Raw genomic sequence first — 16,138 nt, forward strand, 5'->3', positions numbered from 1 at the left:
AGAGGATAGTGCAGCAGTGGGAGAGGTTTCCTAGAGCAGCTGTGGCTGCCCCATCCCTGGAAGTGTCCAAGGCCAGGTTGGAAAGGGCCTGGAGCAGCTCGGGCTAGTGGGAGGTGTCCCTGCCCATGGCAGGGGATGGAATCAGGAGCTCTTTAAGGTCCCTTCCAACCCCAAATGCTCTGTGATTCTACGACTCGATGATCACAAGAAGGTCCAGCTGGTCCCTGGCAGGTGTCTCACCCAGGAACTCCCCTGGCTGGGCCCATCAGCACAGAGCAGGCACCTGTCAGGATGCTCCTCCTGCACCTCTGCTTCATCTCCTGCTCCAACAGCACACAGCCAAGTCCAAGGATTGCTCTACCCTGGTTGTACCATGAGCACTCCTTGTGAGGACCTACATGTCCCCAGACAACAACCAAGGTGACATTCAGCACCAGTGCCCTTTGCTGAGAGCTGCCTGTTGCTGTGCTGTGCCTGCTGCTGTGCTGTGCCTGCTGCCAGGAAGGACCTTGCAAAGCTCCTTTGAATCTCTGCTTCTGGATTAGAAAATCTATCTGGAAAAGAATGACTCTACTCCTGATTTATTTCCCAGAAGAATTGCAACAGACAATCTCGCTTTAACTTCTTCCTCATCCAACCAGACCAGCCCCAGAGTGAGCAACACTTTTGTTTCCTACTTCTTGCTGCTGCCAGCTGAGACAACCACTGGGCTTTAAAAAGAAGGCAACAAAAAAGATGAAAGAACTAAACAAGAGCAGCACTTCAATGACTTAAATATTTCAGCTTAAAGCTTCAGTGCTTCCCAAAGAGCAAGAGCAACTACCTGTTCACTCATATCACACATAGATTAAGATTAAAGGTCTTTAATTTCAAGAATTGACACTTGATTAAATATGTAGAGAAACTAATTCACCAAAATCTTGGGCTGCATATACCAAGATGAACTTCAGCACAGGAGCCCCAGCAAATTGTTTTTACCTGTGAGAATCATAAAAAGATACAGGATAAAGTTTTTAGGAGACCAAGCAGGCAAACCTTTTCTTCACACAACTTTGAGCCATTTGCACAAGCCTTAATCTTGCTTTGATCCAAGAGCTGGCCTCCTTTCACCACAAAACCACAAAAGAAAGTCAAATGCCTGCCTGCATGGCTGTTCCAAAATTCAAACCCAACTCCAGCTGCTGTGTGAGTGTGAAGAAGAGAGCACGTTCACTCCATGCAAAGGAAAGAGCTGCACTTTCCAAGCCCATTCCTTATGAAAATCATCCTTCCCCACCACACACAGGCCTGGCAGCTCAGCTGCCCAAGGGCACCACCACCTTCCTCATCTCACTGCTGCTCCTTCTCCCTCTAATATCCATAAAATATCACATGCAAAGATTGTCCTATAATTTGTGGCCAAGCTGCATTAATTTAAGAACCATTAATCTTCAAGACTTTGGGAAATATCAAGTACACAAGTGCAGCAAGTTCCACACTCACAGTGTGCCTCCCAGCCACAGATTTTTTGGCAAGGGTCAGCCTATTTCTCACTGTTTCTACTGAGAAGACACCGATGCCTGTGCCTAATTCAACACTGTACATACTTTCTTCTACAGAGACAACAGAAAACCATGAAAAATAACACATCTTGCCCTACCCTGGGTGGTTTCCCTTCCCTCACACCACCTAAGAAAAGCCCTTCTGTAGCAGCGAGAAGCCACCTTTCATTTTCAAACCCAGTGATGCAGCTCATCATCCTGAAGGGTAATTCCTGTATTTGGTGTGAGGGAGCTTGAGCTGGTCCTGCTGAACAAGGAGAGGAACCCAACATCCCCCATGGGAGGCAGAGCTGGGACACAAAATGGGCAACTGGGATTTCTGGGTCTAGGAAAACCTCCAACCCTTCACAGAAGGTAAATGGGATGTGATCACAGACAGCTGACAAAGCAAAGAAGATCTCCTGCTCTGATTAGGGATGTTCTTGGCCATGCCTGCTGCAAGACAAAGTGTCTGTAAACTTCCAAAATTGCTTGTGGTAATTCTGATCTAAGTTACTAAATGGGACTCTGTGAGCAGTGGAAGCTGAACAGAGAAGGCACATCCTGCCTGAAACTCCCAAAGCTGAAATCTGCAAGTTCCCAAGGACAGTAAATTCTGCTCAAGTTGGGTGGCAAACACCTTTCCCATCAAGCACATCCCTGGATGCCTTTTGCTTGCACTCAGCTGAAAGCCAAGAGAAGGTGCCTGACCCCCTGAATTCAGGGCTGTTAAACCCAAAGAGAAGCTGCCTCTCCTCTCCAGCACAGGCAGGGAACACATATCAAAAATATGGGATGAGAATGTGCCACTGGCTCCAACAGCAACAACCTCTCTGAGCACTAAAACTGCCCAGAAAACAAGCCAAGCCAAAAGGATTTTCCTGCAAAAGCTCATTTTTAAAGTCCTTCAAGAACTCGGAAACTTTGCAGGTGCATAAAACAGAATCTCATATCCTTATTTAACTCTGAATTTCCTACACATTTTACTTCCCTTTTTCATTCCACAGGTATTTATGCCTGTTTGGATTGGACTGGATGGAACTGTCATGAATTTGGGATTCAATGTATGTTCATAGAAGAAAATATTATTCTGGCTCTTCCTTAGATTTTGGGAGTTGCTGATAAATCCTATCAGCTTTTACCACAAACCTTAGAACATCTAAAGGAAAAACATCCTCTAAGGGCTACAAAACAGAGACACCCCACTCACAGAGTCATGGAATGGTTTGGCTGGAGGGGACCTTAAAGCTCCTCAAGTTTCCCACCCTGCCACGGGCAGGGACACCTCCCACTGTCCCAGGTTGCTCCAACCTGGCCTTGGACACTCCCAGGGATGGGCTCTCCTGCTCCGTGTGATGTCACAGCCACACTCCTCTGTGGGGAAGAAAAGGGAGGATTTCCCAACCACAGCACAGCAGGGCCTGGAAGAGGCTGAGGGCACAGGCAGTGGGTCAGCCAGAGCCTGCCAAAGCTCCAACACCTGCAGTCACACCCCAAAGGAGAGCCAGAAGGACCCTTGGAAGCAGAACATCCACCATCCAGTCTGAGCCCCTGTCCCAAACAAGGCCAACTTGTCCACTGGTAATCCCAAGCCATCCTCCCACCCTCCAGCACCCTCACTCGTGGCAGAGTGACCACTGGCTGAGAAGGTCACCCAGAGCTCCAGCAGCACTGGGGCTCAGTCCCTCCCTCTCTCACCGTGGGAATTGTCTCCATGCAGCTGATGACACTCACTCACATTGTCTCCTGTAAGGCCAGAGACCCAACCCACCCCTGCCCTCCTCTTGCCTGTCAAGCCAAGAGTGAACCAGGCTCCTCTTTAGCCTCTACAACGTGACACAACAGAAGTGTCTCTGCTGTCCCAGGTCTGCTGCACCTCGTAGGGACACATCTACACTGTCCCACCACCACTGCCTGAATTAACCCCACACTGGAACACAGGGCACAACAAAGGGCTGCAAAGGAACCTCTGACAGACATTAAGGAACAGCTTTCACTGTCCCCTGAGAAGAAGGGCTGGAAAGTCTGCCTTGAAAAACATCCTAAATAAAGAGAAAACCCTTCAGGTACATCCCTGGGTGCCACAGGGTCACAGCACTGTCACTGTCCTCCTTGGCTGTGCCATCCAATCTGCCTGGCTTGAAGAAAGAGACAGAAAAGAAGGCAAAGAGGAAAGAAAAACTGCATTAAGCAAGGAAATCAACAGCAAATGACTCCAGAGCCTCGTTCTCTGCACAGATGCATGTGTGTAGAAATGGGTGGATGGGACTTGGTCAAGCACACTGAGCACCTTTAATGAAAAACAACCTTAGAGGAGCTCCATTTTTGGCACACTGAGCTCTCTGGAAGAGGCACCTGCTGAAATTACTGGTGTTGGGTGCCTGAAATCTCTGCACTTTACAAAAAGAAGTGTTCCCAACACACCCCACGTGGCAGAGCAGAGCCTGGGCCCCCCCTGTGCCACTGAGACTGCAGAAATGAAGATCATCAGGACTTTCAGGGCATTCCCACCTCCTGCCTGCTGGGAGATCCACTTCCATGATTGTTCCTTTTCTAATATTAGAGAGCCAAAGCAAAGGGTTTCCATCAGCAATGCTGAAACCTCCAGCACAACCTCTCAGAGCACACTGAGCTGCTTTAGCAGGCGATTATTTATTCCCAATTCCATGAGCCTGTGACTCCCCTGTCCCAGCCTGGGCCCCTCCCTGGTGGGTGTAGCTCTCATTAGATGCCAACCAACACCTCCCATTGTATGTCCAGCCCATGCCTCATCAAACTGAAAGCAGCAATTTTTATAATAAACTCTTCACATGACCAATTCCCAGTTTCCTAATTGTTCCTGCTGTGTTTTAAACTCCACTTCACTTGCACACTGAATAATTCCCATGTCATTCCACCAAAACCCCACAAAAAAGGGATTATCTCTGCCACAAGTTTTCAAGAACTCAGTCCAAATCCTGGAAGAATTACTATAAAATTTCCTTTCCATCTCAGAAGGTTTTAAGTCATTTTACTGCTTACAATGCGTGTGTGTGTTTAAAATATCTTCTGGATCTTAAATAAATGGAAAATCATATTTTTTCATAGGTATGGTTAGAAAAACAGGCCTGTGCTGCAGAGTTTGGAACTGCTCAGGTTTCCAGGCTGGCAATGCTGCAGAGCAGGAGGTCTGGCCTTGTGCCCCACTGCTCCTTGCTGGCACTGCGTGGCCTCCCACTCTGCCCTAAATATCCTCCACCCCCTTCTTTGGACACAAACTGTTTCCAGCCCTCACAGGAGTCCCTGCTGACTCATTTCTCCCTTATGACAGTCATTTCCTTCAGGTAGGAGTAAAGAATATCAAGCATTGACATTTTATTCACAATTTCAACCCAAAACAAGGACCTATTTTCACTAATTTCTGCTGTGATGGTTAGAAAAATGAGATATGGTTTCTTACTGCAGAGATTTTCTGACTCTAAAAATCATTTTGCAAAGCATTTCCATGCCCAATAAAGTTTTTAGGCAGTTGAGTCAAACTCACAGGGATGGTCCCTGCCTTTGCCATTCCAAAGCCTCACACATATCACCCTGCACAGACACTGGAAAAAATCACACACTGGCAATGTATATTCTCTTCTCAGGCACCATTTGCTGCAGGAAATGCACATTGCCAGACCAATAATTCTATTTGCTGACTTTCAGGTCATGGTATTACCCAGATATTGCCCCCTGCACAAGCACATCCAGCTCTGAACGCTTTGCAGTTTGGCTGGTTCAACCCTTCCACCTCTCCCTTGGAGCACAGAGGTGGGAAGGAGTTTGAGGTGGGAATCACAGCCCTGGAGTTCAGTACCCAAGCAGGATGCCCCTGATCTCCTCTGGGATTCATGTCTCCAACTGGTCTGACAGGGCTGCAGCTCCCCACGGGGCCCCAGCAGCATCCCCAGGCTGTCCCTGGGGGTGCCCACGCCGAGGGGCAGGTTCTGGACGGGCTACACAGACACCTATTTGAATGTTTTTACATATTTTAACATCATTCTACAGATCACATTTCTGTGATCATTTGGTCCTCCTCTCATCCCTCCAACCATGTGAGCAAATACTTTTGAACTTAGAAAACCTGTCTCCATGTTGATGGCGAGACTGTGTCAGAATCCTGGAATATCAGAGCTGGAAGAGGCCCACAGGGGTCATCGAGTCCCACTCATGGCCCTGCACGGGACAACCATCCCCTCAGTCCTCAGCCCCTCTTTCCATTCATTACATTGTGCTTCAGCTTCAGTGTTGTCTAAATGAACTACAGGGTTTTACAACACATTTAATTTCAGGCAAATTAAATCATCGTTAGGGCAACAAGAAACTCAATTACACCATCATGACAACAACCATGAACTAGACCAAACTCTCCCTTGAAGTCATACTCAGGATTTCCTGTCTGGAGGCCAATCTGAGTGAGCATCCCCAAATGCAGAGTTTGGGGAGTGCTGGTGGCTGCAACCTCTGGCCGAGAAGTGTGAGCAGCATCCTTGGGCTTGTTGTGCCCCAGTCTCCCTCAGCAGTGCCATCCCATCTCATCCCATCCCATCCCATCCCATCCCATCCCATCCCATCCCATTCTATCCCATCCCATCCCATCCCATCCCATCCCATCCCATCCCATCCCATCCCATCCCATCTCATCCCATCCCATCTCATCCCATCCCATCCCATCCCATCCCATCCCATCCCATCCCATCTCATCCCATCCCATCTCATCCCATCCCATCCCTGTGCACTGACAGTTCTGCTGACAGACTCTTCCTTCCCTTTTCACTGAGGACACCTCTGCATCGTGTGGGGAGGAAAAGAACCCCAAAAGCTCCCAGACCACCCCAAACCCCACCTAAGCTTTCCAAAGCCAGCTTTCCAAAGCCTCCAGACTCAGTGGTTCCTCCTTGAGCGAGGGGAGCTCCCCCCAGCCCACCCTGCACACACATCCCCCCCAAGAGTGTGAGACAAGCGAGGTTTGAATCCTGGCGGCTCCACCCTCCACATCAGCAGGGCTGAATTGCACTCTGCTTTGATTTCAGATGCTCTTCCTGATTCCTTTTCCTTCTTGGAAATGCTAATTCACAGGCAGCCTGTGTACGAAGTGCCTCATTAATTATTCTTCAGGAGCTGAGAGTGGGGGATCCTCCCTCTCAGACATGCCAGGGGACAGCACGGGGCTTTAACTTCTTCCTCCACAATATTCTGGCTTCATCCCTTGCCTGTGCAAAGATGTGCCAGGCAAACCAGAGCTGTGTGTGAAGAGCCGCACAACTCCCAGCACAGCAAAGGGCGCTGTGGAGAAGCCTCAGACACACACTGGGAGTTCCCAACCCTCTGGCATCAACTCCCAGTTCTAGTTCCAGATGATGTCCACGGCAAGGACCTGCACAGTTTCCTCCTGCACAGCTGGGAAGAAACTAATAAGCTGCCTGAATTTCCTAGTATATTTTTGCAGTAAATAATCATCAGCCTTTTCAGGTGCTCGCAGCTCAGGGACCAGAAACTCGAAATGCTGAGCTATGGAAATGCAGTTTTGGCTCCAGCATGGCAATGAATGCAAAGGAAAACAGAAATCCATGGGGACTGCACCCTCATGGCTCTGATGGGACCTAAAACTACCCTGGGTGGGGCAGGAAAAAATGACTACACTGAGAGGACACTGTAGAGAAATCTCTGCATGTGAGGCCGGTAGCTTTGCTGACTGCTTCCTAACATTTAATAACTGGACATCTTTCCCAGTATGGGGATCTCGTGAAAGACCCACTGTGATTCCAAAAGAGTCCTAACAGAGGAGCAGTTCAACATTTTCACTCCCTTTACACCACAAAAAAATGCCAAAGCAACAGAATCCAAGGACAAGCTGGGCTGTGGGCACCACCCAGGAGTCACCCTCCATCCAGCCTGAATCCTCGGAGTCTGATCCACAGCCCAGAGGACTCTGCAGGCTCCCCGTGCAGAATCCATCAGGTGCTGCCACTGGGCTTCCTTCTCTCAGGCAAACTTTTATTTCACTTGTAAATCTCCATCCTCAAAATTTGCTTTGTAAATACACTACCTGCTGCCTCACTGATAAGCAGCACAGGTAGACCGGCAAGAGAAAGAGGTATTTCTTATTTAACTACTCAAGTAACAGAAGTATCCCCTAAAATGCAGATTGATGCTCTTTTCCTTCATGGTAGCCACACACATAATTCAAAGAGGTTCTGTTGGTTTCTCTTTCCTAACATTTTAATGGGATAAAGACCTGTCCTTGCACCGTCTGAACAGTTTTCCCAAATACTGCTCTAGCAGCATTCCCACTGCCTGGAACGGGCTGGGCAAAACTTCAGGCCCCGTGTGAATGCCAGACTGTGCTGAGCTGGACTGGACCCGCACGGATCCCCGAGTCCCACTCTTGCCCTGCACGGTCCCATTCCCAGAGCCAGGAGCGCAGAGCGGGATGTGCTGCCCCGGCCAGCCCCGGTGCCTCCGGCGCTCGGGCACCTCCGGCCGCATCGCCCCAAACTCCGCACGTCCTGCTCGTACCCCCACACCGGCAACTCTTAAAGCGCCGCCGCCGAACAAGGTGCTCCCAACTCGCTCGGACCGGCCGAGCCGGCGCAGCCCCGCGGCCTCGGAGCGCTGTCCGGCGCGGGGGATGCGCGGGGTGCCCCGGGAGCGCTCCCATCGGCATTCCTAGGGCATTCCCAGCGCATCCCCGCCGGCATTCCCCGGGCATCCCTGCCGGCATTCCCAGCGCATCCCCGCCGGCATTCCCAGCGCATCCCCGCGACTGCCCCGCCGAGCCCCCGTACCTCGGATGTAGGTGCACTTGCTGTCGTCCAGCGGCCCGGAGGCAGAGCCGCCCATGGTGCGGCGGTGCGCAAGCGATGCGGGAGCGCAGCTGGAGCGGGAGCGCTGCCTGCCCCGCCGAGCGCGCCCGGCCAGAGCCACCCCCTCCGCAGGCACCGCCCCGTCCCGCCCAGCCCGCACCTCCCTATCCTGCCCTCCCTGTCCTGCCCGCACCGCCCCATCCCTCACCGCCCCATACCGCTCTCCCTGCCCGCACCTCTCGTCCCGCACCGCCCCATCCCTCACCGCGCCGTCCCGCTTTCCCTGCCCGCACCGCCCGTCCCTCACCGCCCCATCCCGCTCTCCTTGTCCTGCCCGCACCGCCCTGTCCCGCCACATCCCACCCTCCCCATCCCTCTCTCCCCGCCCGTCCCGCACGGCCCCATCCCGCTCTCCCGCCCCGCACCTCCCCATTCCCGCCCGCCCCAGCCCTCCCGCGCCCCTCCAGCCTCCGGACACGCGTGTCCCCGCGGTTTCCTTTGTCCCCACTGCTGTTTCCTCTTCCCGCTGCCACTTGTCACCCCACCACAAAACCACATCCCTGGAGACACGCTTAGACCCTGCAGTTTGGAGGCCTCTGGAAAGGCTGTGCCACACCAAAGCCCCTGGCACGGGGTGCCCAGAGAAGCTGTGGCTGCCCCAGCCCTGGCAGTGTCCAAGGCCAGGTTGGACAGGGCTTGGAGCACCCTGGGCTGGTGGGAGGTGTCCCTGCCCACGGCAGGGGTGGGATGGGATGGTCGTTTAGGTCCTTTCCAACCCAAACCATTCCATGATTCATGACTCAAGTCTTTGGGGCGGGATCTTCCCCCTCCTCCCAGGGGCACTGAGCTTTGCCAGGGAACGTAACAATTCCATGGTGAAAACAAACCTACACACGCAGGCACAAAAAAATCCACCGCAGTGACCCCTGTCCATGCCTGAGCCAACCTCCCAACACATGCCAGAGCTCCAGTGTGCACTTCTGGGCACAGCATGGCATGGAACACACACCCACATTGCCTTGCCTCTGAAGAGCAATTTCAGTGAAGCTTCAGAGCAGCTGTGACGTTTTAAGGTATAACCCTCTGTTGTGCTGTTTTTATAACAGTAATCCAGCTGACAGGCAATGGGCAGGGGGGCATCCTTGCTGTGCCTCCTGTGCTCTGTGTGGAGCTGATAAATTGCAATGACTATGGATTGTGCTGACCCGCTGGAGCTTCACAGTGACGGGAAGTGATGCATTTTAGCCTTAAACGCTTCATTCGGGCTGTGCACGTCTGCCACTGGCTGTGAAACTGCACTAACACAGCTCAGTTTGGCTTGCCTGGGTTCTGTGGTAGGTACATTTAATGCTTTGATCATGGGATGGGTGAACATCTGGGGCTGAATCTTTGTAAACCAACATTAAACTTGATCAGGTTTGAAATATTGAAGATGATACATAACATCAGGATTGAAATATTGAAGATGATACATAACATCAAGGTCAGTATTCTCTGCTAAACAGCCTCTTTCCTTCTGAAGTTCACACTGGGCACACAATGGTTGGATCCAAGAGTAAAAGAGCATTCACTTGATTACCTGGAGGAGACCAGGCTCACCCAGAACATCCCACAAGCCTACAGAAAGCTCAGCTGGGATGCAACACTAAATTAACAGCACTTCTAGAGGTCAAATGTTATGGGAGACGGGTGTGGACTGAACAGACGATCCAATATGAATTAGCTGTATCAGACGTTTATTAATGCCCGTACAAGACTTACATATCTTTGGGTGTGGGGTTCACGTACAGGGTTCCTGGCTCAGCCCTTGACGATTGGCTAAAATGGCCTCGTCCACACAAACAAAAGCTCTTCATTATCGGTTACCCCCAGGTGTTCACGAGGCTCCTCTGATAGGCCGTCCTGTTGCCAACTCTGCAGCGGGCAGCGTTCAGCACCCCCAAAGCTGCACCGCATTAGGCCACAGAGGCAAACCCAGGATTTCTATTAAACAGATCTTGGCCTTTTGGCCTAACTGCATATAAAATTCCTACATCTCCCCCGTTTTTCTTTTGTACCACCCAGGTTTGATGGATTGTACGTAAAACAGCTTGTCTGATGCATCCAAATAAACATCCTACAACCATAACACAAATAAGCACAGCAATAATGCAAACAAGACCTTGTTTAACCAGGTCGCGAAGCCAACCACTTAAGCCTAGGGAGTTGAACCAGGAATCTAGGGGGGAAACATTAACCGTTAACTTCTTCATGTTGTCTTTTAATTTCTTAATGTTGCTTTGAATGGAGTTGGAGTGGTCGGAAAGGTTCATGCAGCACATGCCTTCCAATTCCTCACAGCTGTGGCCATGTAACAACAACAAGAAATCTCTTGCTGCACGATTCCGCAGAACTGCGTGGCGGACACTGTCCACGTCGGTGGCTAGATCGGACAGAATGTTGGAAGTAATATTAAACTGATCGGATGCCCAGCATCCAAGTCGCATTACCAGCTGCAGTGCCTTTTTTACGCTCACTGGTGCAAAGATTGAAGCAAGAACATCAGCCGGGTGGCTCCAGTATTCATTCAACTATTGTCTTTCCAGGCTACCGACAATAAGTGTGTGTTAATAGCTCTATTGAGCGCCTGCTTCGGTTGTGGTGTGTAAGATTTAACCATTGCCTGACCGTAGGGGTAAACACAGTGAGCTTACCAATGAAACATGGTGCTCCTATAGCTTGTGTGGGAATTCCAGCCCAAGCTCGATCCCCGCAAACAAGAAAATATCCTGGCGGCAGTAGCCTGCGTCTGCCTTTTTTAGTGGAAACCACCGTATCAACAGAAAACTTAGCACTACCAGTGGCATTCCAGCACCAGGAACTGCTTGACTGGGACATATTAGCATATAAGGGCTGATAAGGAGTTACGTCTGTCCATGTCACATTAGCATACTTAGCTGACCATTCCAGCCGTTGTTGAGCATTGGGCGTACGAAACACAAAACACGAACTGTTTGCCGAAACAGATCCTAGAAGTTCTAACTCCTGAGGCTCCTGAGCCATTGAGATATTCAGTTGCCGCAGGGCTTGTGCCCTTGCGTGCCCGAGACAACTGCCTGTGTCATGCTGACAGCAGGGATGGCTACTGGCAGGAGCACGATTCAACGTGTCTCGCAATTAAGGAAGGGAGCTCTTGCAGCATTTCGGCAACGGGCTGGTTCTGCTCCTTTACAACAGCCCCGATCGCCTCGGCAAGGAGGACTTTCTGTGTTTGCGCTTCCCCCCGGCAACTCTCTCTGACAAGTCTCCAAGTGGAGCATCCTTGGGCAGGGTACTGAGCAACAGCCTAGTGTTTGGGTTAGCGTTCTCGAAAGCCAGTGTCTCTAGCAAGTTCTCCTTCATGTCACCTTGCAAATGCGCATCGGAATCGAAGGCTTCTACCAACCTGTTCACGTAATGTTCATAACTTTCCCTATCACTTTGCCCAATGCTCCCCCAATTCGGTCCCTTTCTCTCTAGCGGTAGGCGCAGGAGCGCTTTATGTGCCGCTTCAGCAGATGCCCTGTGGAATTCTGCTGGAAACTGCATTTGCACAGGTGTGGCAGCAAACTGACCTTGCTCTAACACCATGTCTAATTGTATAGCATGTCAAGGATCTGCTTGAGGGCGAGGAGCATTAACGATTTGACGGCTCTCCCCGCTTCCCACAGCTTTTCCCAATGCAAATCCTGTGCAGGAGTGCACACCGTTTTAGCAAGAGCCGTGCAAGCATTCGCACACAACACTTGTGAACCAAAAATATAACTTAACATTTGACGTGAAGGCTCACTATGCAGCCCGTATTGGGTCACTGTGGATTGAAGCTGCTGGAACAGCTTCCAATCAAAAGGCCGATGGACCCCTGCAAGCTGACCTTGAGCATTAGTCTCATGTACCACCGGAAAACCAAAAGTGGACTCAATTGCACCTGCTGCAACCCAATCCCCTTCCAATAAAGCATCCCGAACCACGCCAGACCACCGCCCATTGCCCTTTTGGGCGTAGCACCAACCCGACTCAATGACCGCATCTGTCCCAAGCTAAGTTTTAATGTTGTCTGTAATGCCGGCGGGTGGTGGTGGAGCAAATGGAGGCGGGCGATGACTTGGAGCAGAGGGAGGTTTGGAATTCCGCACGCGCTTCTTGCGGGCGATGTCGTCATCGGAGTCTGAGTCGCTGGAACTACTGGAACTGCTGGAACTCTCTGGTAACGGGGTGGTCTTAGGGGTTTTCGGGCGGCAGCTGGGTCCTTCGGCTTCCAAGGTCAATGCAGAAGAGAGTCGTTCCTGCCGCCTCACTGACCTTTTCTGCACTCTCAAGCACCGGCACCTGAACACCTGGGGCCACAGGGACTGTCTCGAATAGTCTAGACTCTCCCCCGTGATCTTCATCAGCATCCAAGAATTGTTGAGCCGCTAACACCACCTTCTTTTCAGCTTTGTATTGCTTGAGGTGCTTTACCTCTCGCCAAATTGGCCCTAGCTCTTTGGCTTCTTTACTGCCATCTATGGTTTTTTCCCAAAGACTGGGTCCCACCTCTCGCCGTTCTCCGACATCGAAGACGGACGAGGGCCACTTAAAGTGTCCCGTCTTTTCAGCCCAGGTAAGCAAATTCTGTAGCCTTTTTGCGGGCACGGCAGCCTCTCGCAGAGTAAGAAATTCTATAAATAAAGCATAAGCTGCTTCCTTCGTCCTTTGACCGAGCTGCGCAGCTGATCGGGGCACCCGGGGTGTCGACTGTCCCTTCGGTGCGGCGACCTTCCCTCCCAAACCTGCCCTCTTGCAAGGGCTCTCGCACGTCCGTACCTGCGGATTTCTGCGGGTCAGCAACCCTGCACGTTCAGACCAGCTGAATTCTGCGGGGCCCCCACACGTCCACGCTTTTGCTGGATTCTGTGGATTGAGCGTCCACGCCCGTCCAGGCCAGCTGAATTCGGCGGGTCTGGGGTCCCTGTTCGGGCGCCAGATACGGGAGACGGGTCTGGACTGAACAGACGATCCAATATGAATTAGCTGTATGAGACTTTTATTAATGCCCGTGTGTGTGTGTGGCTCAGCTTCGCGAACGAAGCTTTGGGCAGGGCTGTCCCCACGTGCCCTTCCAGCCTGCGCAGTGGATTTCAGGTGAGGCTCAGCGAGCACAGAACTGGCCCCACCGTTTCAGTCCTGAGGTTCATCTGCCACGGCCGAGCGAGCTTGGATGGTGCCAGTGAAGTCCTCAGGACTAGAACCTACAGCCCCCGGCATTTCCCAGGAGGTCTCCCATCCAAGTACTAATCCGGGGCTGACCCTGCTGAGCTTCCGAGATCTGACGGGATCGGATGGCAGGGAGGCATTTAACTGCCTACACATTTAACACACACATTTAATGCCCGTACAAGACTTACATATCTTTGGGTACAGGGTTCATGTACAGGGTTTGTGGCTCAGCCCTTGACGATTGGCTAAAAAGGCCTCGTCCACACAAACAAAAGCTCTTTATTACTGGTTACCCCCAGGTGTTCACGAGGCTCCTCTGATAGGCCGTCCCGTTGCCAGCTCTGCAGCGGGCAGCGTTCAGCACCCCCAAAGCTGCACCGCATTAGGCCACAGAGGCAAACCCAGGATTTCTATTAAACAGATCTTGGCCTTTTGGCCTAACTGCATATAAAATTCCTACAAAATGTCGTTTACAGGCTCTGCCTGGGAGCTCACAGAAGTGGCTGCTGTGGTTTCTCACTGCAGTCTGAGCTGTGCCAGCAGACACTGATGTGCAAATAGTGTGGGGCATTTTAAAGGTGTTAGACGAGAATTTGGGCTGTGCTCAGTGGAGCATGTGTTTTATCAAATGGAGGTGAGAAGGTTTTCATAATGTACAGTCACATGGAATATGCAAGTCAAGCTCCAGAAGTCTGGGGAGATAAACTGTGGAAAATTCATGAGCTGTAAACTGGCTTTCTGTTCTGTCTCATCATTTAGCAGAAGAAAAGATGCCAAATCCCAGAAGCTTTTTACCCAAGAACAGATGTTGGTGTGTGCACTTCCCTGTCTAATTACAGCTGGGTAAAACAGAATGGGAACTGCATACTTTACTTAATTATAACATTTTATACTTGGTACTACCTGGTCCCCAAGCACGTCACAAATGGTAGCTAATTAAAGGCTGTCATTTCCCTTTGAAGACAGGGAAATGCTGTGTTTTAACGGCAAAGTTTGTGTCTTAAGTATCCTGAAAAGACACCACGAGAAACGTGAGCCAAGTCAGGAACAGATATAAATGATCCTGTTTCTATCCTGTTAAAAAACAAACCCACCCTCTCTAGAATAAGAAATTGGCCATGTCAGATTTTAGGTTGATGTGACATCCACACTGCAGGTATTGATGATAAACGAATACAATCAAAACAAAAGTACCACCAGAGCCAAGAAAAAGATCTCCCCACCTTTGCTCCTATAAAATCCTGATCTTTGAGGTGGGTTTTTTTTCCCCTTTACTCTCCATAGAAGTTCCTTCTTAAAACACTTGTTTTGTATTCTATCCTAAAGGTTGGATAGTGCACTAAAGGGCAACATGATGGAGCTCTGCCCTCCCACAGAGAAAGTGAATTCGAGAGAGAGCAGGACCCAGAGAAGCAAAGGAATGAAGACCTGTCTCCAGTGCCTCAGTAACATCACTGTGGCACAGGGACATCAGGACAGAGGTCTGAGCTTGCTCGATCTCTGCACCCACAAGGCAGCCAGAGAAAGTCCTGGGAGTGCCCAAACTGTCAGGGCACAGCCCCCACACGGCCTTATTCTGCGTCGGCCTCCAGCTCTGGTTCAGGAGGGAGAAGGTTGTCTCCACAGTCCCTTCATTATGGCCCTGCAGAGACCTGTAATGGACCCCTGATGCTCCCCAGACACCAAGAGGAGCTCCTTTCTCAACCCCAGGGGCACCCCATGCAATGAATTCCAGTGGGTGTGAGCCTAACCCAGGCCCTCAACCCACCACAGAGCTGGCAGTGTGCAAATGTGGCATCAGGGGCACTGATAACATCTCTGCCACCTTGTTGGCTGCTTCTCCTTGGCTGGCTGTAGATGAGCAGTGGCAAGGAACCAGTTCCTTTGGCATGGTCTGTCCCAGCACTGGGCTGGGCCCTCCTGCAGAAGCTCCTCTGGGAGTGCTCTCCCACACTCAGGGGGTTCTCCAACACAAGCACTTCAGTGAGATGTGTGAACACCATTGGGAGAGATGACAAACTGTCCAAAACTACTTCCAAGATTTCTCTGAGGGAAAGTAGCCCTTTCAAGCCTGCTGACTTTGTACACAGGATAACAAGGTGCTGGGGACAAAGCTGCCAATGGAAAAAAACTGTTGTGCACAAATAATAATGACCTGTTGCTAGAGGAAACTCTTAATCATTCTAGTGTGAAAGTCAAAATCAGGTTGCAGAAGGAGTGCCAAGAAGTGTTGTCACAAGATAAAAACAGCCCTTTCCTCAGGGCAGGCTGTTGGCTGAAATATATTCTATTTAATTAACACAAAAACATTATTCTTAAGAGTTATTTTTCAATAGGTTGGAAGGAGGTCTTAAAATCTGGCTGCAGAAGATACTCTCAGAGAATCACAGCTGTTCAGGCTGGAGAATCAAAAGAAATCTTTTGATAAAACAGCCTTCAAAAGAGAGGTGGAGTTGGTTGCTCTTCAGCTCTTACCTGATTTTGAGAGACTGGCAAGAAGCACTGAAACCCCACAAAGAGCAGGGTGGATTTGAACAGGTTCTTAATCACAGACTCATGAACAGCCCAGGTTGGAAG

General features: G+C 50.7%; 1 protein-coding gene across 1 annotated transcript in view; it reads right to left on the reverse strand.

The window, feature by feature from the left end:
* The window catches only part of NIBAN1 (niban apoptosis regulator 1), a 66,111-nt gene extending 57,578 nt beyond the window's left edge, over window positions 1-8,533 (reverse strand). The window contains exon 1 of the mRNA XM_071565648.1: window positions 8,327-8,533. Coding sequence (XP_071421749.1) covers window positions 8,327-8,381 — 55 coding nt within the window. The 5' untranslated portion in view covers window positions 8,382-8,533. The remainder of the gene's footprint in view (window positions 1-8,326) is intronic.
* Window positions 8,534-16,138: the final 7,605 nt, after the last annotated feature.

Source organism: Pithys albifrons, chromosome 10 (genome assembly GCF_047495875.1).
Source record: "Pithys albifrons albifrons isolate INPA30051 chromosome 10, PitAlb_v1, whole genome shotgun sequence".
Taxonomy (NCBI): Eukaryota; Metazoa; Chordata; class Aves; order Passeriformes; family Thamnophilidae; genus Pithys; species Pithys albifrons.